Here is a 22,155-nt window from a genome sequence, read left to right as displayed (position 1 = left end):
TTTTTCTTTTCAAACATACCCAACTACAGTGAAATGATCTCCATGGCATATTTGATTGAAATGTTTTACTGGATCACTAACAGCCAATAATCAATCTTTACAAAAATTGGAACAATGGTAAAGTATGGACAGAGCCTGTTATTGAATAAACATACCAAATTTTCATTTGTCAGATATATATATATGTATATATATATAGTACAGTTAGTGAAATATATATATTTCCTTGTATATGAATCACAGTTGCTTTGTAAATGATATGTATTGTACTAAGCTATGATGGCTAACATTAGAGGGGTTTTGTTAGCATGATTTAATTTCACATATACTTAGTATGAAAACAAAAAATAGAATGCCAGTATGTATCATTCACAAACTTTGAGAAATTATAATTGTTATTATCTGAAGATATGTATTCATTACATCTTTCTAATAAATAGAAATTTCTTGCTATTTTACAAAGCAGAAGGAAGACTAAGGTCGTGAGTCTGCTGAGGCATCTCCAGGATTGGGTTTTTCTTCTAGCACAGAATGACTCAGAAACTGACCTGTAGCACCAATGTATAATCTTGATCGCATGGGCCATTTCTAAAAAAAACAAAAAAGAATATTCAAATGAAATTCATTCATATATTTAATTTGCTTACTGATTCCTAAAATAAACAGACCCTGAAAGAAGACTGTCCAATTTGGGAAACTTTTTCAACACAAAAATTTATCATTTTTTACCTCCTCATCCAATTAAATTAAACTATATACAAATGTATGTACAAATGTGCACCAAGATATTTTCATTTTAAACCTCATTGTATTTGCTGTTGATCTGTGGGGCAGCATGGCAAACTGAAGAGAACTGGCTTTACCAGGAAGACCTCCATTCATGGCCTGGCCAGGTCCAGGCCCTATTTGTGTATCTGGTTTAAAAATTCAGTCCAGAAATTACTTTAAAAATTGCTTTCTAGGAGGGGGCAGAGCCAAGTTGGCTGCATGAAGGCAGGAATTTCCAAAAATTTGTTCCCCCAAAAACTCCAAAAGCCTTCAAAGTATGACTAGGCAAAATTTAGAGGAGCAGAACCCACAGAATGATTGGGTGATACAATTTCCCAGTCCAAAACAACTTAGAAGTTCTATGGGAAAGGTGTGTTTCACCAGGAGCAGGGGTTGGAAAAAAAACTGTTGTGAGCACAAGCTGTAGCCTCAGATCAGCAGGGCTGAATGCCTAGATCCCTGGAGGCACCTGGGTCCATGACAGAGTGGGCAGTTTCCAGACCTCCTGGCCCAGGAATCACCAGAAACAGCTTGAAGGGGTGGTGAAAGAACTCTGCTGCACCAGAGTGAGTGCAGAGCAAGAGCCGGCTTCAGAGCAGCCCTGCAGTGTGAACCTATAGCGGGAATCAGAGGAGTCAGCTTGGACCCTCAAAGTGCAACTCACAGATGGTAAGGGGATCAGGGGAGACTGCAGAGGTCTCTCTGTTCTCCCTGGGACAGGACTCTGCTGTTTGCCCACACTCAGATCCAGTTTGCAGTCTGGGGCCCCACACCACCATAGTGGAGCAGAGACCCTCCTCAGATCTCCAGGGCAGAGGGGGGGGGCCTGTGGTCATCCACATCCCAGAGCACAGGCAGGAGAGTAGTCAGAGCCTCTCATAAGACCTTGGAGGAATTAATGTCCCTGTGGGTTGTTCCAAACCCACGCACCCCCAAAGCCTTGGAAGTGCAATAAATGAGTCATAGGATGAAGAAAGGAGCAAACAAAAGAAAAAGAAGAATCTGACTACAGAAAATTACTTTGGTCCCATGGAAGATTCAGGAGATAACAAAATAGAAGCTTCTGTTCCCAAAACCTCCAAGAGAAAATAGAAAATGGGCTCAGACTATGGATGAGCTCAAAAAAAGACTTTGAAAAGCAAAGGGGCAGAGCCAAGATGGCAGAATTTCCCTGGAACTTCTTCCCCCCAAAATGCCAAAAGCCAACAAATTATGACTCTAGTCAAAATTTAGAGGGGCAGAACCCACAGAAAGACTAAGTGATACATTTTCCCAGTCCAAGATAATTTAGAAGTTATGCAGGAAAGGTGTGCTTCACCAGGACTGGGAGTTGGAAAAAGCCCTGGTCGCAGCATAGCCCTGGAACAGCTTGAAAAGGGTGGGGAGAGAATTCTGCTACACCAAAATGAGCATGGAGTGAGGGAGCTCCAGCCGAAGAACCTGCAGTGAAAATCTGGAGAAAGCAGCCTGCACCCCCAGAGCACAACCCACAGATGGTAAGGGAGTCAGGGAACACTGCAGAAATTTCTCTGTTCTCCCTTAGGGTAGAACTCTGCTGTTTGCCCACACTCAGATCCAGATTGCAGTTTGTTCTTCCATACTAAGTAGCCAAGCAGGACTCCTCCTTCCAGCTCCAGGGCAGAATGAAGTGCGGGTGGTCATCTGCATATCAAAGCACAGGCAAGAGAGCATAAGACCTTGAGGAATAAAGGTCCCAGTGAGGTGTCCCCCCCCCAAAAAAAAATTCAAAACCTTGGAAGTGCTGTAAATTAGTCTTGGACTGAGGAAATGAATAAATAACAGAAAAAGAAGAATCTGACCTTAGAGAATTACTTTAGTCCCATAGAAGATCAAAACACATACTCAGATGACAATAAAATCAAAGGTTCCATATCCAAAACCTCCAAGAGAAATAGAAAATGGGCTCAGACTATGGATGAGCTCAGGAAAAGATTTGAAAAGCAATTAAGGGAGGTGGAGGACAAATTGGGAGGAGAAATGAGAGAGATGCAGAAAAATCATGAAAAGCAAATTAGCAACTTGGTGAAAGAATTACAAAAAAATACTGAAGAAAATAATATGTGAAAAACCAGTTTAGGCCAATTGGAAAAAAGCAACACAAAAGGCAAATGGGGAGAAGAATTCCTTAAAAGGCAAAATTGGCCAGCTGGAAAAGGAGATAAAAAAAGCTCTCTGAAGAAAATAACTCCTTCAAATGCAGAATAAAACTAAAGGAAGACGATGACTGAGAGAAATCAGGAAGAAATAAAACTATTCCAAGAAACCCCCAAATTAGAAGAAAGTGTGAACTATCTCATTGTAAAAACTGACCTCGAAAACAAGCAGGAGGGAATTTAAATTATTGGGCTACCTGAAAGTCATGACCAGGAAGAGCATGGACTTCATTTTTTTTTTTTTAGGTTTTTGCAAGGCAAACAGGATTAAGTGGCTTGCCCAAGGCCACACAGCTATGTAATTATTAAGTGTCTGAGACCAGATTTGAACCCAGGTACTCCTGACTCCAAGGCCAGTGCTTTATCCACTATGTCACCTAGCCGGCCCCTGGACTTCATTTTTCAAGAAATAACACAACAAAATTGCCCTGAGATCCTAGAAGCAGAGGGTAAAATAATTGAGGGAATTCACTGGTCACCTCCTGAAAGAGTTCCCAAAAGAAAAACTTCCAGGAATATTATAGCCAAATTCCAAAACTCCCAAATCAAGGTGAAAATACTAAAAGTTACCAGAAATAAACAATTCAACTACCATGGTGCTACAGTCAGGATTACACACAGGATTTATCAGCATCTACATTAAGGACTCCTGGGGCTTGCAATATGATATTCCAGAAAGCAAAATATCTTGGTTTACAACTGAGAATCAACTACCCAGCAAAACTGAACATCTTTCAGGGGAAAAGAAGGACTTTCAATGAAACTGGGGACTTTCAAACTTTCCTATTGAAACAACCAGAGCTGAACAAAAAAGTTTGATCTCCAAGTATAGGACTCAGGGGAGCCATAGAGAGGGTGGATAAGGAGGACTAACTATGAGGAACTTAGTGATGTTGAACTGTTCGTATTCCTGCATGGGAAGAAGATACTGATAACTCATGAACTTTCTCATTTATAAGAGCAATTAGAAGGAGTGTGTATAGATATAGATATAGATATAGATATAGCTATAGATATGACAAGGCACAGGAAGGAGCTGAATATAATGGCATAATACAGTAAAAAGATGGCATCAATGGGTGATAAAGGAAAGTATTGAGAGGGAGAGAAAGAAGGGGCTAAGATATTTCACATGAGTCAAAAAGTTTTTTCAATGGAGTGGAACGGGAAGGTGAGGGGGAATGAATGAGACTTCATTCTCAGCTGAGGAAATAACAGACACTAAATAGGGTATAGAAATCTATCTTACTCTAGAGAAAAATGAGAGGAAAGGGATGGGATAAGGGGGAATGGAGGAGGGAATGGATGAATAAGTGATAGAAGAGAAGGAAGAGGGCACTCAGATACAACACACTTTTGAACAGGGACAGGGTGAAAGGAGAGAGAGAATAGAATAAATGAGAATGGGAAGGAATGGAGTAGAGGGAAATACAGCTAGTAACAGCAACTGTGGGAAAAATACTGAAGCAACTAATTTGGTAGACTTATGATAAAGAAGGCAACTCATCCCAGAGACAGAGCCATTGGAATCTGAAGACAGACTGAAGTATATTTTTTCTCTCTCACTATTCTTGAGGTTTCTCGTCTTTTTTTTGGGGGGGGGAGAGGGATTTATGTTTACTCCCACAACAAGTTTGTTGTAATAATATAAAATAAATAAGCCAAAAATTTGCTTTCTAGGACTGGGGATGGGGGATGAGGCTGCAAGATTTGATTGAGTTTGGTAGGGACAAAGAGATTAGGTGTTCAAACTGATGATGTTTGTCCTTCATTCTTGAAGAAGACCATGACATCAGGGAGGTGATGCCATGATAAGCAAGTGAATTGGATTTGAGTGAGGGGGTGCTGTCACCAGCCTTACTTTCTCCTCCCAAGTCACCTGAGTCTAGTGACCAAATATAAATCAGGACCACTGGAGGTGGCCATGGCTGCAAGGCAATTAGGGTTAAGTGACTTGTCCAAGGTCACTTATATTTAGTAAAAGTAGAATCCGAGGTCATATTTGAACTCAGGACCTCCTAACTCTAGGACTGGTGCTGTATCTACTGTACCACCTAACTGCCCCAAAACACCAGAGAACTATGTCTGACACCAATTTGGTGGACTTCCAAGAGCAGATAGGCCACCAGGCTGCCTAAAGTGAAGCAAAACAGACCAGGTCAGAAACTGAAAAGGTTAAAACTTCCATGCAGATCAGCGATGAATTCTGGTCCATGAGAGGTCACTGTACTTCCAGCCAAGGTGAGATAGAGAAATCCAATTTCAAAACAAACTATAACAACAAAATTCAACAAAACACCATCAAGAACTTTTTTTTAAACTACACATGATAATGTTTACACAATGTCAGACCATTATAATGAAAAATTTAATCATCTTGATGTCTTATCTACTTGATTGCAAACATCTTTATAATTGGAAAGATCAGAAAATCTGTTGTTGAGTTGATAATCTCTTGGATGATTACATTTTCTATCTTTGAACTATCTCAGAATTATTTAGATATTGTTTATATATTATTGTTATGTCTGTATTTCTTTTAATGTTATTTTAAAAAATCCATTCAAACATATAATTTAACTCTCTCCATCCCAAATAGATTTAACAATGAAATTAAAATACTTACTCTACAAGACCCATTCATAATTAATCAGCATGTCCAAGCAGAGGGCTAAAACTTGGAATCAGAAAGACCAGGATTTGAACTTTATTTCAAACACTCATTGGCTCTGTGACTACTAATAGTCACAATATTTCTCTGAGCCTTGGTTTCCCATCTATTCCAGAGGGAGAATAGTCCCTGCTGTTCTTGCCTCACAGAGCTATTTGAGACTCAGATGAGTTGCAAACTGGAAAGTGCTTTGCAAATAATTTTTATTAAAAGTATCATCTCAGGGGGCGGCTAGGTGGCGAAGTGATCAAAGCACCAGCCCTGGAGTCAGGAGTACCTGGGTTCAAATCCGGTCTCAGACACTTAATAATTACCTAGCTGTGTGGCCTTGGGCAAGCCATTTAACCCCATTTGCCTTGTAAAAACCTAAAAAAAAAACCCAGCAAACAAAAGAATCATCTCAGAAGAAATATTTTGCCCATAATGTAATGTGACTTGAAATAATCTATTCCTTTAGTATTTTCATGAATATTATCTTTAGAGAGTTTTTTGGCTATGTTATTTTTTCATATGTTATCTGAAAGTAGGGTGCTAAATATAGTAGTATGAGCAGAAATAAGATACTTCTCATTTCAATTAATGAATACCACAACAAAGTTCACACAATTATTTTTCCAGTTTTGAAACAGAACAGTGTTGTTTATAACAAGTAAAGGTGCCTTCAACTTCTATGGTTTTACTTAGTATGATTCTACTAAAATGGAAAAATATATTAAAAAACAAAATTTTTTTGATATAGTTGCAAATGGTATACATTTTCAGATATTCTCTATGTGTAATAGACTGTACAAGGTATGATGATAAAATATATTAAGATTTTAAGAAAGCAGTTTGAAGGAACATATAGGTTGCTGTGGATTGAGTCAGAAAGACTCCTATTTCAAATATTTACTAGTTGAGTGATCCTGGGAAAGTCATTTAACCCTTATCAGTTTCTCTTTCCTCATCTGTAAAAATTGAGATCATTATAACATCTATCTCCCAGGGTTGTATCAAATACAAATGTATCAAATGATATATGTAAAGTGCTTTGCAAATTTAAGATGTTATAGAAATGATCTTATTAGTAGTATTTTGTGTTTTATGAATTTTTATGAATCATGAAAATTAGTAGTATTTATGTGCTTTATGAAAATCAATTCAAATACTGGTCTCCTGACTTGCATCTCTATCTACACCAAGACCCTCACTGAGGCTATCACCATAACCAGTATCACCAGTATTGGCAATTCAATTTACCAAACACTTAAGCACTTCTAATGAGTTAAGCTCTAACTTAGGGATAAGAACACACAAAAGGACAGGAATAACATAGCTTAACAGTGAATGAAAATAGTTGTTTAATTAGTGCCTTAAACTAGACTTCAGAAGGCTGGGCTCTACACTTCTATCACTCACTGGCTCTGTGATCATATGTCTTTCAGCTTCAGCTTGCTCATTTGCTTTTTGTTTTATTTTGGGGTTTTTTAACCTTTTTTTAAACAATTGTATGTAAATACAACTTTTTAAACATTTTTTTAGAATTTTGAGTTTCAAATTCTCCCCTTCCCAAGACAGCAATTTGATATAGGTTAGACATGTGCAGTCATGCAGAACATATTTCCACATTGGTCATGTTGTGAAAGAAAATGGACCAAAATTTAAAAAACACACATACAGCAATTAAAAAGGAGTATCTTTCAAGCTACATTCAGATTCCCTCAATTCTCTCTCTCTGGAGGTGGTTAGATTTTTCATCCTGAGTCCTTTGGGATAGTGTTGGGTCATTGTGTTATTGAGAATAGCTAAACCACTCACTGTTGATCCTTGCTTAGTATTGCTATTACTGTGTACAATGTTTTGGTTCTGCTTCACTTGAGTTTCCATCAGTTCATGTAAATCTACAGCCTCTTAATCTGTAAAAATGAGGAGGTTATGTGAAATAAAAGGGGTTTTTTTTTGGTTAGGTTTTTGCAAGGCAAATGGAGTTAAGTGTCTTGCCCAAGGCCACACAGCTAGGTAATTATTAAGTGTCTGAGACCGGATTTGAACCCAGGTATTCCTGACTCCAAGGCTGGTGTTTTATCCATTATGCCACCTACCCACCCCAAGATAAGAGTTTCTTAACCTGGGGTATAATTTTATTTTTTTAAATTAATAACTGCTTCAATGTAATTGATTTCCCCTGCATTCTTCTGCATTTTATTTCTTGCTTTTGAAAGCACTATTCTGGGAAAGAATCCATAGGCTTCACCAAACTGCCAATGGGGTCTGTGACACCAAAAAGGGTAAGAATTCTTGGACTACATGATATCCTAGTAAGCAGAATAGTGCCCTATTCATAATATAGGCTTGCCAATTGAGTGGTCTTCTCATTTTTAATTACATTTGTATACCCAAATATGCTTAGTCATTGCCCAATGGATGAATATCTCCATTGCTTTCAGTTCCATCACAATTCACATAGCATTTTGTTGTTTCTGAGTCAGTTTAGTTTTGTTCAACTCTCACATTTGGGCAAAAGTACTTCAGTGGTTTGCCATATCTTCAGCACATTTTAAAGATGAAGAAACTGAGGCAAACAGGGTTAATTGACTTATCTAGGGTCACACAGCTACAGTGTGAACTCTTGAAGACTCCAAGCTCAGTTCTCTATCTCCTGGGCCACCTAGCTACTCTTCACATAACATAGGGTAGTATTTAGTAAACACTTGATTGAAAACATCAAGATTGTTTTTCAAAAACAATAGCAAAGGGGTGGCTAGGTGGCACAGTGGATAGAGCACTGGCCCTGGAGTCAGAAGTACCTGAGTTCAGGTCGCACCTCAGACACTTAATAATTACCTAAGCTGGGTGGCTTTGGGCAAGCCACTTAACCCCGTTGCCTTGCAAAAAAAAAAAAAAAGAATAAAAAAATAAAAAACAATAATAGCAAAAATTCTCCAATATGATCAAATATAGTCTGTTGTTTGACATTTAATTAATAACCCTGATACCTATCTAAGTGTTCTTATATTTTTACTTTTCTTTGCCCACTCCATAATGCAGATTACCTGTTTATTCTTCATGCACAAGACATTGCATTTTCTTAGTACTTTTACCTTGGCTGTCCTCATATCTAGAAAGCCCTCATTCTTTCCCTCCATCTGACTTCCTTCAAGATTCAGTTCAAGGGTGACTAGGTGGTGCAGTAGAGCACTGGCCCTGGAGTCGGGGAGACCTGAGTTCAATTCCAGCCTCAGACATTTAATAATTACTTAACTGTGTGACCTTGGGCAAGTCACTTAACCCTTTTGCCTTACAAAACAAACAAACAAACAAAAAAGATTCAGTTTAGATCCCATCTTCTGTCCCTCCTATACCTCTACCCCAGAATATTCCCTTCTGAGATTACCTCCTTTTTCTTCTTTACAAATCATGTACTATGTTATCTATAGGGCCACTAGGTGGTTCAGCAGACATAACAGTCTGGAGTCAGGAGTACCTGGGTTCAAATCCGGTCTCAGACACTTAATAATGACCTAGCTGTGTGGCCTTGGGTAAGCCACTTAACCCCGTTTGCCTTGCAAAAAAAAAAACTAAAAAGAAAAAGAAAAAGTATTTAAAACACCTTGCAAACACCTAAAATAAAAATCTTCCTGTATTCAAATCTGATCTCAGACACTTAATGTGTGACTGGGCAAGTTAATTAATCATGTTTGCTTCTGTTCCTCATCTATAAAATAAGTTAGAGAAGGAAATGGCAAACCACTCCAAGATCTTTGCCAAGAAAATCCAAATTAGATCAAGAAGAGCTAGACACAACAATAACAATACATCAAAACCTAGTCATCTACATGTTGTCTCATCCAATTAAAATACGAACTTTTTGAGGGTTGGGATTGTTTCACTTTTTCTTTGTAACCTGGTGCTTAGCAAAGTAACTGGTATATAGTAAATGCTTAATAATTAATAATTGTTGTTTTTCTTACTTTTGTAAATTGATTGAACTGAAATTGGGAACTCTAAACCAGATATTTCAAAGAAAACGAATTGGCTCCTTTGGCTAGTCTTTATCAACATGATACTAACTAGTTTATTCACCTTCTAATGATTTAGTATCATTTTTAGAATCAGCAAAAGGATGTGGTATCACAGAAAGAGAACTAAACTTGGAGCCAGAAAACTTGAACTGGCATTTTGTTAACTGCAACTGCCAACTACAAATCACAATTTCTGGGAGCCTTGGTTACCCTATCTATAAATGTGTGTGTGTGTGTGTGTGTGTATTTGTGTTACTTTCGCAAGGGGTTATTGTGAAGTTCAGATGATATGATGTAAGTAAAAGACACATTCTTTAAAATCTCTCTATATATGTGTGTATATATATGTATATATATATATATGTATGTATGTATGTATGTATGTAAATGAAAGAAATGAACACAATTACAACAGGAATTTTTCCTGAAAAACAGACACTATTTTGGAATATAGAAAACTCCTAATTGAGAGACAGTCTGGTATAGTGCTTCAGGGGTCAACCTGAGTCAGGGGAAACTAGGTTCAAGACCTTCTTTGACACATATTGGTAGGTTTGGGGATTCTGAATATTTAACTTCTCAATGCCCCAGGCTACTTTCTCAAACCATTAAATGTGGAGTTGTTTCTCTAATTATCCAGAATTCAACCTAAGTGATTAAATATTTAGAAATGTTTATGCACTGTGCTTTTAGAGTCAAATAATAAGTTTAAATGTTAATATTTTGAATTTTCCAGAAAAATTAACCTCTAGTAAGATGATTCTAGACATACTCTATATCTTTTATAATCTATATCATGTCTTTGACATTTCTACTATGAGGATTCTTCTACATTTTGCCAGCTGCAGGATACCTCTCACAGTGCTATTCTCATAGTAAGTGCATGGAATGAAATTGATGATTGACTGATGATGATCGGAGCTACTATGAGACTGTCAAAAATCCATCTTCATCTCCAGGTACTTAATAGGGATACAAAATGACTCTCAAGTCCATCATGGTTTACCGAAGAGCTCTCAGTAAACTGGGAAATTTAGGTAAGAAAAATATGTACAATTCTTAAATATTTCAGTTAATGGCTTGGTCTGAGTGTCTAAAGATATTTAAAAATCCAAACTCATAGCAATTTATTATAATTATATCTGTCAAATTTTTTTGCTTGGAATGTCATAGTATTTCATTTGTTTCCTTCTTTGCATTACAGCTGTTGAAGTATTTGGCCCATCTTTCCAACTAGTTCAACAACTCTGAGATGAGTCATATTATTCATTTATTTACTCCAGGAAGATCTAGCACAGTGTAAGTACTAAATAAGCCTCAATAAACATTTGGTGAATGGGTCAACCCATTTCAGAATCAATTGTGTGTTAGTAACAAATTACTATTACTAGTTAGCAAAAGTCAACAGTTTCTCCATATATATATATAATCAAAACTATTTGATTTTTTTCCTAAAATGATAAGGTAGTATGATAGTATATGGGTAGGTGAGTCAGAACAACAGAGTGCCAGATCTGAGTTTAAATTTGGCCTCAGACATTCATTACCTGTGTGGCCCTGGACAAATCACTTATTCCTGTATGCCTCATCTGTAAGATGAATTGGAGAAGGAAATGGCAAACCACTCCAGTATCTTTGCCAAGAAAACCTCAAAAGAGGTCAAGAAAAGTCAAACACAATGACTCAATAATAAAACTATAAAAGGATAGTGCATATACATATATATATATATATAAAATAATTATTATATGAAGAAAAAGATCACAACCAATTCCATCAAAAAAAAAGCATTGATTTACTAAGTGCCTTCACTATACTAGATCCTGGGTATACAAGTACAAAAAAATGAAACAATCTCTGATCCAAGGGCCTAACATTTTATTGTTGAAGATGATCAATACATGCATAATTAAACAAGAAAAAAATCTTTTAAGAGGTAGTTTGGTGGTGAGAGACAGTAGAAAGTACAGAATCTAGAGTTAGAAGACCTGAATTTGATCACCAGCTCTAACACTAATTTTGTCACTGAGGGAGTCATTTAAGTTCTATGTCCTCAATTTTCTCATCTGTTAAATGGAGATGATACAGAGTAATCCAAAAATCTTAGTGCAGATTTTAACTATTGGAGTTTAAAAACTTCACTAAGATTTTTGGGATACCGTACTTCAGAGAGGCAGTTTCTGGTTCTGATTTTGGCTCTAAAAGTCCCTGATACTTGCTGTGTAATGATGGCAAGTCACCTAATTTCTCAGTATCTCAGACATCTCTCTTAAATTATGTATTACAGATGAGTTGCAGATTTCTGTGAGTGGAAGAAAGATTTCACAACAAGGTTTAGAAAATATTAGCTTACTTCCTGCCTCATAGGATTGTACTGAGGAAAGCCTGTGGATGACTCTTTGCTATTACATTTAATTATATTGTGCACAGGGAAATGCTTAATGGACATTTTTTATTGTAATTTAAATGTACTTGATATTAAAATAAATTTTGTTAATGCCATTTTAATATGTTTAACAAAAATCGGGTTGAGTAATACTCTAATATATATGGAAACAGGACAGTGTAATATTATTGTTTATTAATTTGTACTTTAATTTGTACTCCCTTGGAAAGCTTGTACCTGAGCTTCCTTTCTGTCTCCTTGACTTAAACAAACAAAATATCCCAAATTTCTATACTTAAAAATAGAAATGGTTTGAGTTTATCAATTTCTTGCATTCCTTTGGCATAATGCCCTTTTGTCAAAACTTACCAATACTGTGAAGTCACTTTTCCTATTGGTGGTTCTCCTTTAGTAGTGATTATTAAAGGTTTAGTTATTACATATTTCTGGTTGAACACTGACAGTGGACTTGGTGTTAAACAAACCATGGAGGAAGTTAAAGTTCCTGTTCACTGTTTGTAAAATCTCCTTATGAATCATTTAGTGGTATCTTTCTCCCTCTGCATATTAAATCCAATATCAAACTGAAAATTACAGAATATTTTAAACTATTAACTTTAACTATTTTACTAAAAGAATTAATTTGAAATAGAATTGAAATTTTAAAAATTAAACTTTGGAAAACCTATGAAGAAGATTTTTTTTAGCAAATACCTAGATAAAGACATTTTTTAAAAGTATCAAAAGAGGGGCGGCTAGGTGGTGCAGTGGATAAAGCACCGGCCCTGGAGTCAGGAGTACCTGGGTTCAAATCCTGTCTAAGACACTTAATAATTACCTATCCTTGTGGCCTTGGGCAAGCCACTTAACCCCATTGCCTTGTAAAAATCTAAAAAAAAAAAGTATCGAAAGAAAGAGTAAGATAATGTTACTTAGATAATTATTTTGGTTCATTTTTTCAAAGGAATGCAATTTGTGCTATAGAATAATTGTGTTATAGTAACTTTGAAACTGCAAGAAAAAAAAAAGACTGGTCCCATGTATCTAAAATAGGTTCCAGCTTGTTATATTGAGGTCATAAATAAATTTCACAATTCAGAAAAATCATTCACTCAATTTCCTTCTGATTTGATAGAAATATTAATGTTCTGTGTAAATAAATGTCTTTTAGGTGTTTTTTTTTTAGGTTTTTTGCAAGGCAAATGGGGTTAAGTGGCTTGCCCAAGGCCACACAGCTACGTAAATATTAAGTGTCTGAGGTCAGATTTGAACTCAGGTACTCCTGACTCAAAGGCCGGTACTTTATTCACTGCACCACCTAGCTGCCCCATGCTTCAATACTTTATGAAAATATCTTTTTTAACCTATAGAACTTTTTTGGAAAAAATAAAAATTATAGGATCTGAATTTTTCTGATATATTTTATCTGGAAAAGTCAGATAATTGTATTTTTTTTTAAGATAGTAGAACTGGGGCAGCTAGGTGTCACAGTAGATAGAGCACTTGCCCTGGAGTCAGGAGTACCTGATTACCTAGCTGTGTGGCCTTAGGCAAGCCACTTAACCCCATTGCCTTGTAAAAACCTAAAATATACTTAACCCCATTGCCTTGCAAAAACCTCAAATACACACACACACACACACACACACACACACACACACACACACACACACACACACACACAGACACAGAGAGAGAGAGAGACAGAGGGAGAGAGAGAGAGAGAGAGAGAGAGAGAGAGAGAGAGAGAGAGAGAGAGAGAGAGAGAGAGATTAAGTAGAACATCTGGCTCCGGAACTTCCCTCTTTATACCTACTGTGCTATCTAAACCTTGTGTAGATTTTGTTGTCTTCTAGTATCCCTGGTATTACAGATAGCATTGATGGCGGAGGTTCCTACTCTAAATGATACTTTGAAAGATGTGTGACAATTGAGGAATGGCTGAACAATCTGTGGTATATGAACATGATGAAATGCTGTTTTGCTATAAGAAATGAAAAAAAAGAAAATTTCAAAGAGACATGGGAAAACTTAGATGAACTGATGCAATGTGAAGAAACTAGAATCTGAACGATAATTTATACCAGTTGTACTCAAACATTTTGGTCTCAAGACATATTTACATTGTCAAAAATTATTGAGCTTTTGTTTGTGGGGGTTATATTTAGAGAAACATCTCGTTTTAAGTTAAAGCATAGTAATTTCAAGGTCCCCCTGAGAGAGTCTTGAGGACAATTAGGGGACCCTGGACATACTTTGAGAAACTTGATTTATACTATACTATCTTCATTATAAAAACGAACAATTTTGAAGATTTTAATAAACTGATGAACAATGAAATGAACAGAAACAAAGAATAATTTATGTAACACTGTGAAGACAAATGAAACAAAAATTTTGCAAAGTGTAAGATTTATGATTGATATGACTATCCATGATGCCAGGGACAGATGAAGACTAAAGACACTCCCTGAGAGAAGATAGATTTTTGATGGAGAATAAGACTTGTGTATGTTTGCATATAATCAATGTATATATACATATATATATATATATATAAAATCAATGAGGGTATTTGTTTTTTGCTGGATTATATTTGTTAGGAGGAATTTGTTTTCCTTCTCTATTTTATTCAAGGAAGTGGAATATGGGAGGGTCAAAATAGATTTATATTAATTTTAAAAACTTTTTTTTAAAAAAAGGAAGTACCACAGCTGTGAAATTTTACTGCGCACTATCTGATAAAGCCACTGCATTACTTAGTTTTATTTACTTGTTTTAATTTGTTAGGAGATCTCTCATGGGGTGGGGAAATCTGTAAATGTTTAAAATGTAAAAACAAAACATAACGATACAATTTTTTAAAGAAAAACAAAGGAAAGATGCATGATTTCTATAGTATGTTTTCTGCACCACCAAGATCTCAACTCCTTACTTTTAAATGACTGACAATTTTTCACATAGGGAGACAAGGTGTTTTAATCTGCCCTTTCCGTTTTCCTGATTTATGGCAGGGATCAGCTGAAATGCTAAATTGTGTGCTTTCTGGTTTCCAAAGTGTTATTTTAGAATAAATAAAGAGAATTTTCTCAGGTAGCTAGGATTTAGCGAACAAACTCGTTTAACTAAGGGGAAATTTAAAAACGGCGCTGACATCCTAATCAAAGCCCTCAGGAAATGCCGAGGTGCAGCTAGGATGATACTTAAACACAGAAATAAATGGGGAGGCCGGACACTTCCAACAGTATGACTCGCGGGCAGCCGCCAAAGTGTATTGGAAACCAAGGTCCTCTAAAAAGAAATCGAAATCAGGTATGGAAGAATAAAGAGGTTTTCATCCCTCCCAATGTCAATAAGGCGAAGTTACCCGAGTGCACTTTCCTTAGTGACCCAAACTCCCACTTGTGCCGGAGCGGGAAGGGGGGTGAGACCAAGGAGAGCGTGGCGCATTCCCCGTGGGCCGTGGGAAGAGCTCTTCCGAGACCTGGACTGTCCCGTCCGGCAGGCGCCCAGCCCGGCCTCTCCGTTTACAGAGTAAGAAACCCGAGGCTGTAGTTTCGCCGAGCCCACACCCCCGGAGGCCGCAGACACGGGGCTCCCATCCAGGAGAGTTTACTTCTTGGGGAGCACCCGATGACCTCCTGTCCCTCGCCCCCCTCCCCGCCGCCGCTGCCGGGGCCTTGCCTGTGGGGCAGCCCGGAGCTGACCGGCGCAAGGCGTACAGGTGACCGGCGGGGAGGAAAGGGGGACCCGGGGCTGGAAGGAGCGAGGTTCCGGGGTTCTGAACACCCAGAAAGCGTGTGTGGAAGACGTTTGGCAAACGATGCTTAAGATTCTCCCCTTTTGCACAATTTGGGGTGTCTGCGATGGAGAATGCCATCCTGTATCCAGAGAAAGAACCGTGGAGTTTGAACAAAGACCAAGGACTATTACCTTTAATTTAGGAAAAAACCAAACCGTTATCTTACTATGTAATCTTGCTGTCCCTTATACTTTATTTTCCCCTCCTAAGGATATGATTTCTCTCATCACATTCCACTGAGATCAGTGTCTACCATGAAAACAATGAAACAGAACGCCTTGTGTGTGTGTGTGGGGGGGAGATTGGGGGGAGATTGTAAAACTCAAAATAAGAAAATCCCGTGTCCGCCGGCCCAGGTGATGTATTACAGGCCAATGCCGCCTCCCCTCGGAAGGGCGAGCCCCAGAGGCGAGAGGGCCGTCCTGCCTAAACCTGCGCCTCTCGGGGCAAGGCTGCAGGAGCCCAACGGGTTCGGATGGGACCGGACTGCACGGAACGCTCTGGTTCCGAGTGGATCCGATTTCAAGCTCGGGAGCCGCCCACAGGGCCCGGGAGCCTACCTTGACCGGGTGCAGGTAGCCGTCGCCGCGCAGGGCGCCCAGCCCCGGATCCGAGGGCGCGTCCTCCTCGTCCTGGAGGCTGCGGGTGAGGTGGGCGATGTAGGTGGTGGCCAGCAGCAGGACGTCGAGCTTGGAGAGCTTGGTGTCGGGCGGCACCGAGGGCAGGGTCCTCTGGAGCTCCAGGAAGGCGTGCCGCAAGGTCTGCACCCGACTGCGCTCCCGGGCAGCGTTGGCCGCCGCCGGCCTCCCGCTCCCCGCCCGGGGGCCCGGCCCGGGCGCGCTCGGGGCACTGCCTGCCTCCCGGGGCAGCGGCGGGTCGGGCTCGGGCCCGGAGGTGGGCCGGCTGCTCCCGGGGCCGCGGCGGCCGCAGTCCATGCTGTCTCTCTGAGCTCCCGGGCCGCCTGCAGCCTGCAACGGGACGGAGACGGCGTGAGATCCGCCCGGGGCCCGTGCCCTCTGCCAGGCCGCCGGGGCTGCGGGGCGAGGGACTGGGGAGCCTCCTCTCCTAGACCCGCATCCATCTAGTCCCCGACCCCCAGAGGACTAGGGAAAGAGTATTAGGGCCCCTTTCCAGGCTTCTGGCTTAGCCTAGGTGGGAAACCCAGGTCCCACCTTGTAGCCGAAAATGTAACTCTTAAACGTGTAAACTGGGCCATCCAAAGAAAAGCCGAAATGCAAACCCAACTCAATATTCTCCCCAGGCTCTGGAAAACCACCCAAAGCAGACCTCAGCCTGAACTTTGCCTGGTGGTTGCTGTCGAAGAGGACCGAAATGACAATAAGAGGCTGCTATCGGGGCACGGTGTGTCCAACCCGTTCGAGCTCGGAAGGCTCCGCCACAGGTCGGCACAAGTCTCTGAATGTGCTCATCGGCTGCTTTGCAGCGAAACTTCAAAGGATAAATTTAGACAAATTTAATGATACAATTTTTGTTCGCTTCTTTTAGCGATAGACTAACTTGTAGTTGAAACAGTCAAGTCTTGAGCACTTTCTCCCCCTCCCCCCAGATAAAAAAAAAGTCAGAAGTTGGCTCTGCAATGGTTATTGATCGTTTCCTCTCTTTTACCCGAGCTAAGGAGCTCAGAAGTGTCCCCGCAGAAAGGGAAAAAAAGCCAAATACTACCGGGCTCTGAATAGCCGGGCTTGGTCTTAGGCTTCAAGTGGAGGGATGGGAGTTATTCCCAGAATGGCCGTGCCGTAAACTACTAAGCTCACCTGATTTCACTCCACAGTCCCATGCCACTGAGAGATTCATAATCATTGTCCCTGATCGTGAACACAGTCCGGTCGCTGCAGGCGCTATCGAACTTTATCATGTTAAATTAAATTTTCGAAGCTTCCTTTTCATTCCATTCTGTTCTCTCTTGCCTCCCTCCCCGCAGCTGCCCAACCAATTCCATCCAAATGAATGAATACTTCCACATTTTTAGGAGTGGTTTCAAAACTCTTTACCTGCTCCTCTGCCTAACGTGTCCCTTCCAATAGTCCTGAGGAACCGAGTATAATAAGACTGATTATGCCCTTATGTTAGATGTGGAAACTGCCCCGGAGATGTGAAATCCTTTGCCCCAGTTCATGTTTGCAGTTAACTAGAGGCAGATCTGATTGGAACATCAGTTCCCTCACCCCAGGTCCCTGCTCTCCGTGTCACATTCCCCTTTACTTTCCTCAGAAAGCCAAGCTCAGCGCACGAAAACAAAGAAAAAATGAAGAAATTAAACAAAATTAACCCCCCCCACACATCCTGTCTGGTCAAGGAAGCCTGTGCAATAGAATGAAGACTCAGAGGACCTGTGATGCTAAGGCGGACGTCTTGCTGTAGGTGCCTGTGTAATCTTGGACACAGTATTCGCATCCTCAATTTCCTCGTCCGCAAAGCTCCCTTCCAACTGAGTCTATGGGTCCCCATTCCATGGCCCCGAGACCCAGCGCCTGTCTGACCGAGGCAAGGGCAGGGGTAACCCTCTGCCTTTTGGGGTGTCTCTCTCTGAGGAAGAATTCTCATGCAAGACAGTAAGAAGGGAGAAAGGGGGGGATAAATCTCCCCAGCATCTGTCCGCCTCCCGAAGCTTCGCCCTAACCCAGAGCACCTGGGCCCGTTCAAGTAGGGTTGGCTCAAAAAAGCAGAGGGCGGCCGGGGGTAGGGGTGGGCTGCAGAGGAGGGGCCCCGGGACTCGCCGGACCGCTCCCTGCCCAGCCGCTCACCTTTCTTCCCGGAGCGGTCCGGCGAGGGCGCAGCGTGGCCGCTGCCTGTCGGTCCTAGGTCCGTCACAGTCTGCTGGCCCCTCACATGGCAGCTTTTCCGGCTGGAGCCTGGGGTATGGCCGTCAAAGCGCCTTAATTAAACACTCAAAGTCCCTGGTACTCTGTCCGTGGCCCAGAGTTGTTGAGGACTGGGAAACCCGCACCCAAACTACTACCTGAGGGTCCCCTGCTCAGGGTTGCCGCCCCTTTCCTGCCTGGAGAGTCATTAATCAAACTGCCGCTGGATGGGAGGGAGGAAGGGGGAGGCATGGGGGCTCCCACGACAGTCTGACAGCCTACACCACCCTCCTCCTCTTTCAAGCAGTTACACGAAGGGGAGGGGGCACACCAGCTATGGTTACGGCAAGAGGTGACCCTAGTTCACCACCGGCCAGGTTCTTTTCCGGACCCTGTAGCCACACTTGCATTGAGGGGAGCCCGCTTAGTGACATCCCAGGTCCTAAGCCACCTCCGGCGCTCCTGTCACCCCGGCAGAGCACACTCTCACTCTTAGGAAACTTGGAAATTCCTTGGAGGACACTTGCAGCTCTTAATTCGGCGGTTCTTGCTGGAGCAGGGAGATTTACACTCTTGATTCAGGCCCTCTTCATTTTTTTTTTAGTACTTAAAGATTTTCTTTATTTTGAGTTTTACAATTTTTCCCTTCCCTCCACCACCCCCACAGAAGGCAATTTGCCGATCTTTTTTTTTTTGCTGTCTTATTTTTTATTCTATTTATTGAGTTTTTTAAATTTATTTTGAGTTTTACAATTTTTCCCCTAATCTTTCTTCCCTCCTCCCACCCAATTTGCCAGTCTTTACATTGTTTCCATGGTATACATTGATCCAAATTGAATGTGATGAGAGAGAAATCATATCCTTAAGGAAGAAACAAAGTATAAGAGATAGCAAGAGCAGACAATATGATATCAGGTTTCTTTTTTCTAAATTAAAGGTAATAGTCCCTGGTCTGTTCAAACTCCACACTTCTTTCTCTGGATACAGATGGTATTCTCTATTGCAGACAGCCCCAGATTGTCCTTGATTGTTGTACTGATGGAATGAGTGAGTCCATCAAGGTTGATCATCGCCCCCATGTTTTAAGTCCTCTTTAAAAAAATTATTTTAAAAACCTTATTTATAAGTGCGTGTGTTTAGATACATGTGTATGTGTTATGTATGTCTTTATATGTTTATATATAGTATAACTAACACAGCCTCCTTATATGAAAGTATATATAAAGAACAGAAAAAGGAGTTTTGCATATGAAACTGACTTTCTATTACTCAGTTTAAATATGTTGCTAAGGGGCAGCTAGGTGGCGCAGTGGATAAAGCACCGGCCCTGGAGTCAGGAGTACCTGGGTTCGAATCCGGTCTCAGACACTTAATAATTACCTAGCTGTGTGGCCACTTAACCCCATTTGCCTGGCCAAAATCTAAAAATAAATAAATAAATAAGTTGCTAAACTCTGTGCTGTAGTGGATAGCCAACTTTCTACAGGAAGATCTGTGTTTTAGATCTGCCTCTGATACATCCTGGATGTGTAAACCTGGACAAATCACAACCTCTTGGCAATTCTAAAGTTCTAAGTTGCTGAGGAGGTTCTGCCCTGAATCAAAAAGGATATTTTTTCGTTATGGAGTTCTGTATTCAAATAAAATCACAAAACATCAAAAGTGCCCGGCTTATTTAAAAATTTCTCTTCCCTGATTTGCCATGTTAAGCTTGTCATAAACTGACCCCTTTCTAGTATGAGTGTGGTCAAAACCAACCTTACACTATCACAGCAGTCTTTTGACAGTTATTCTCTTCCAAGTACAAGGATCAACCTTATCTCATCTCCCTCACTCAGACTCCATCTTCCTTTGCTGTTTCTCTGTCCCATAAAATCTCTGGCTCCCTCCTCTAGTAATCTCCACTCAACTACCTGCAACCTCTAAGCCTACCTGGCTTTATTCTGTATTACATATATACATATACACAAATTGATATATAGATATGCACATACAGTTATTAAATCATTTCAGTGGCATCCAACTATTTGTGATCCCATTTGGGGGTTTTTCTTGGCAAATGAATTGGAGTGGTTTGCCATTTTCTCCAGCTTTTTACAGATGATAGGGTTAAGTGACTTGACCAAGGTCACACAGTAAGTGACTGAGGTCAAATTCTAACTCTAGGAAGTTTTCCTGATTTCAGGACCAAGGTCTGCACCAACTAGCTACTCTCTCACACACATTTATTACATTTCTATATCTGTCTATCTCTCTGAAACTACATACCATGCCAAGTGACTAAGTGACTACACCTCAACAGAATGGGCAGATGAGAAGAATTTGTGTCAATAGCTATGAAGAGTTCTTAGAGCTTGGTCAGACACTGAAGAAGTCAAGATCATCCACTCCATCCCAGGCCATCTCCAGTTATCTTGACTTTTGTCTTGCCACTGGACTTCAATGACTATGGAAGAGAGAGTGAGGCTGGTGACTAGTGCAATTCTGCCTCACTTAAATCCAGTTTAGGAAGGAATCAAGACATTAATTTTTATATCACTGGCAAAAAAACAAACAACTATTTCTCTCTGTATTGACTATATATATATATATATATGTATGTATGAACACATACACACACACATATATATATGTTATTTTTTCCCATTACAATGTATTTAAAACCTTGAGAACAGAGTCATTTTGTTTTTTCTATCCCAAGGATTTAGCGCAAGTGTTCAATAAATGCTGTATATTTTAAGATGCCGTATTGAGCTTTCCCTCACCCTTTTGCATCACTATTGATATTCACACATTTCTCTACACAACTCACTTCATTCCCCCCAAATTGTATAAACATATTTACATATATACATCCTTTCTTAACAAAGGTGTAATCAAGCGAAGACCAAGTTTATATGTTTCATTCTGTCTCTGATTCATCTCTTTCCTGTGAAGTGAGAAACATGTTTCATTAAGTCTTTTGTAGTTATGATTTAACACTTTATTGATGAGTTTTTAAATCTTTCAAAGTTGGTTTCTTTTACATTAGTCTTTATGTAAATTGGTTTTGTAGTTCTCATTTTACTTCAGCTTATACACATCCTTTTAAATTCTTTTAATGCCTACTATTCTTTTACATTCAGTTATCATGATTTCTTCAGCCGTTTCCAGATTGATGAGGACCCACTTTGCTTCCCAATCTTTGTTGCTGTAAAAAGTGCTGCTGTAGGGGTGGCTAGGTGGTGCAGTGGATAAAGTACCAGCCCTGGAGTCAGGAGTACCTAGGTTCAAATCTGGTCTCAGAAACTTAATAATTACCTAGCTGTGTGGCCTTGGGCAAGCCACTTAACCCCATTTGCCTTGCAAAAAAACCTAAAAAAAAAAAAGTGCTGCTGTATGGGTGGAATTCAGAAAATCCTGGAGAGACTTTCATGAACAGATGCTGAGTGAAGCAAAAAGAACCAGTAGAACATTGTATACATTAACAGCAACAATGAGATCATCAGCTATGGGTGGACTCAGCTCCTCTCAGCAGTCCAGTGATCAAGG

General features: G+C 40.1%; 1 protein-coding gene and 1 long non-coding RNA gene across 2 annotated transcripts; one reads left to right on the top strand and one right to left on the bottom strand.

Annotated features, from left to right (window-relative positions):
* Positions 1-452: 452 nt before the first annotated feature.
* On the bottom strand, positions 453-16,737 carry TCF24 (transcription factor 24). Its single transcript, XM_074204153.1, has 2 exons — positions 16,363-16,737; positions 453-588 (listed from the first exon to the last, which is right to left on the bottom strand). The coding sequence occupies exons 1-2, from the start codon at positions 16,735-16,737 to the stop codon at positions 475-477; spliced, it is 489 nt and encodes a 162-aa protein (XP_074060254.1). The 3' UTR covers positions 453-474.
* LOC141500736 (uncharacterized) lies at positions 10,584-12,052 on the top strand. The gene is made up of 3 exons (XR_012472020.1): positions 10,584-10,651; positions 10,819-10,913; positions 11,902-12,052. It is a non-coding gene; the product is annotated as an uncharacterized LOC141500736 (long non-coding RNA).
* Positions 16,738-22,155: the final 5,418 nt, after the last annotated feature.

The sequence above is a fragment of the Macrotis lagotis genome, chromosome X (genome assembly GCF_037893015.1).
Source record: "Macrotis lagotis isolate mMagLag1 chromosome X, bilby.v1.9.chrom.fasta, whole genome shotgun sequence".
NCBI classification, from domain to species: Eukaryota; Metazoa; Chordata; class Mammalia; order Peramelemorphia; family Peramelidae; genus Macrotis; species Macrotis lagotis.
Note: the sequence above shows the minus strand (reverse complement) of the source record. Positions and strands in the feature narration are given on the sequence as shown.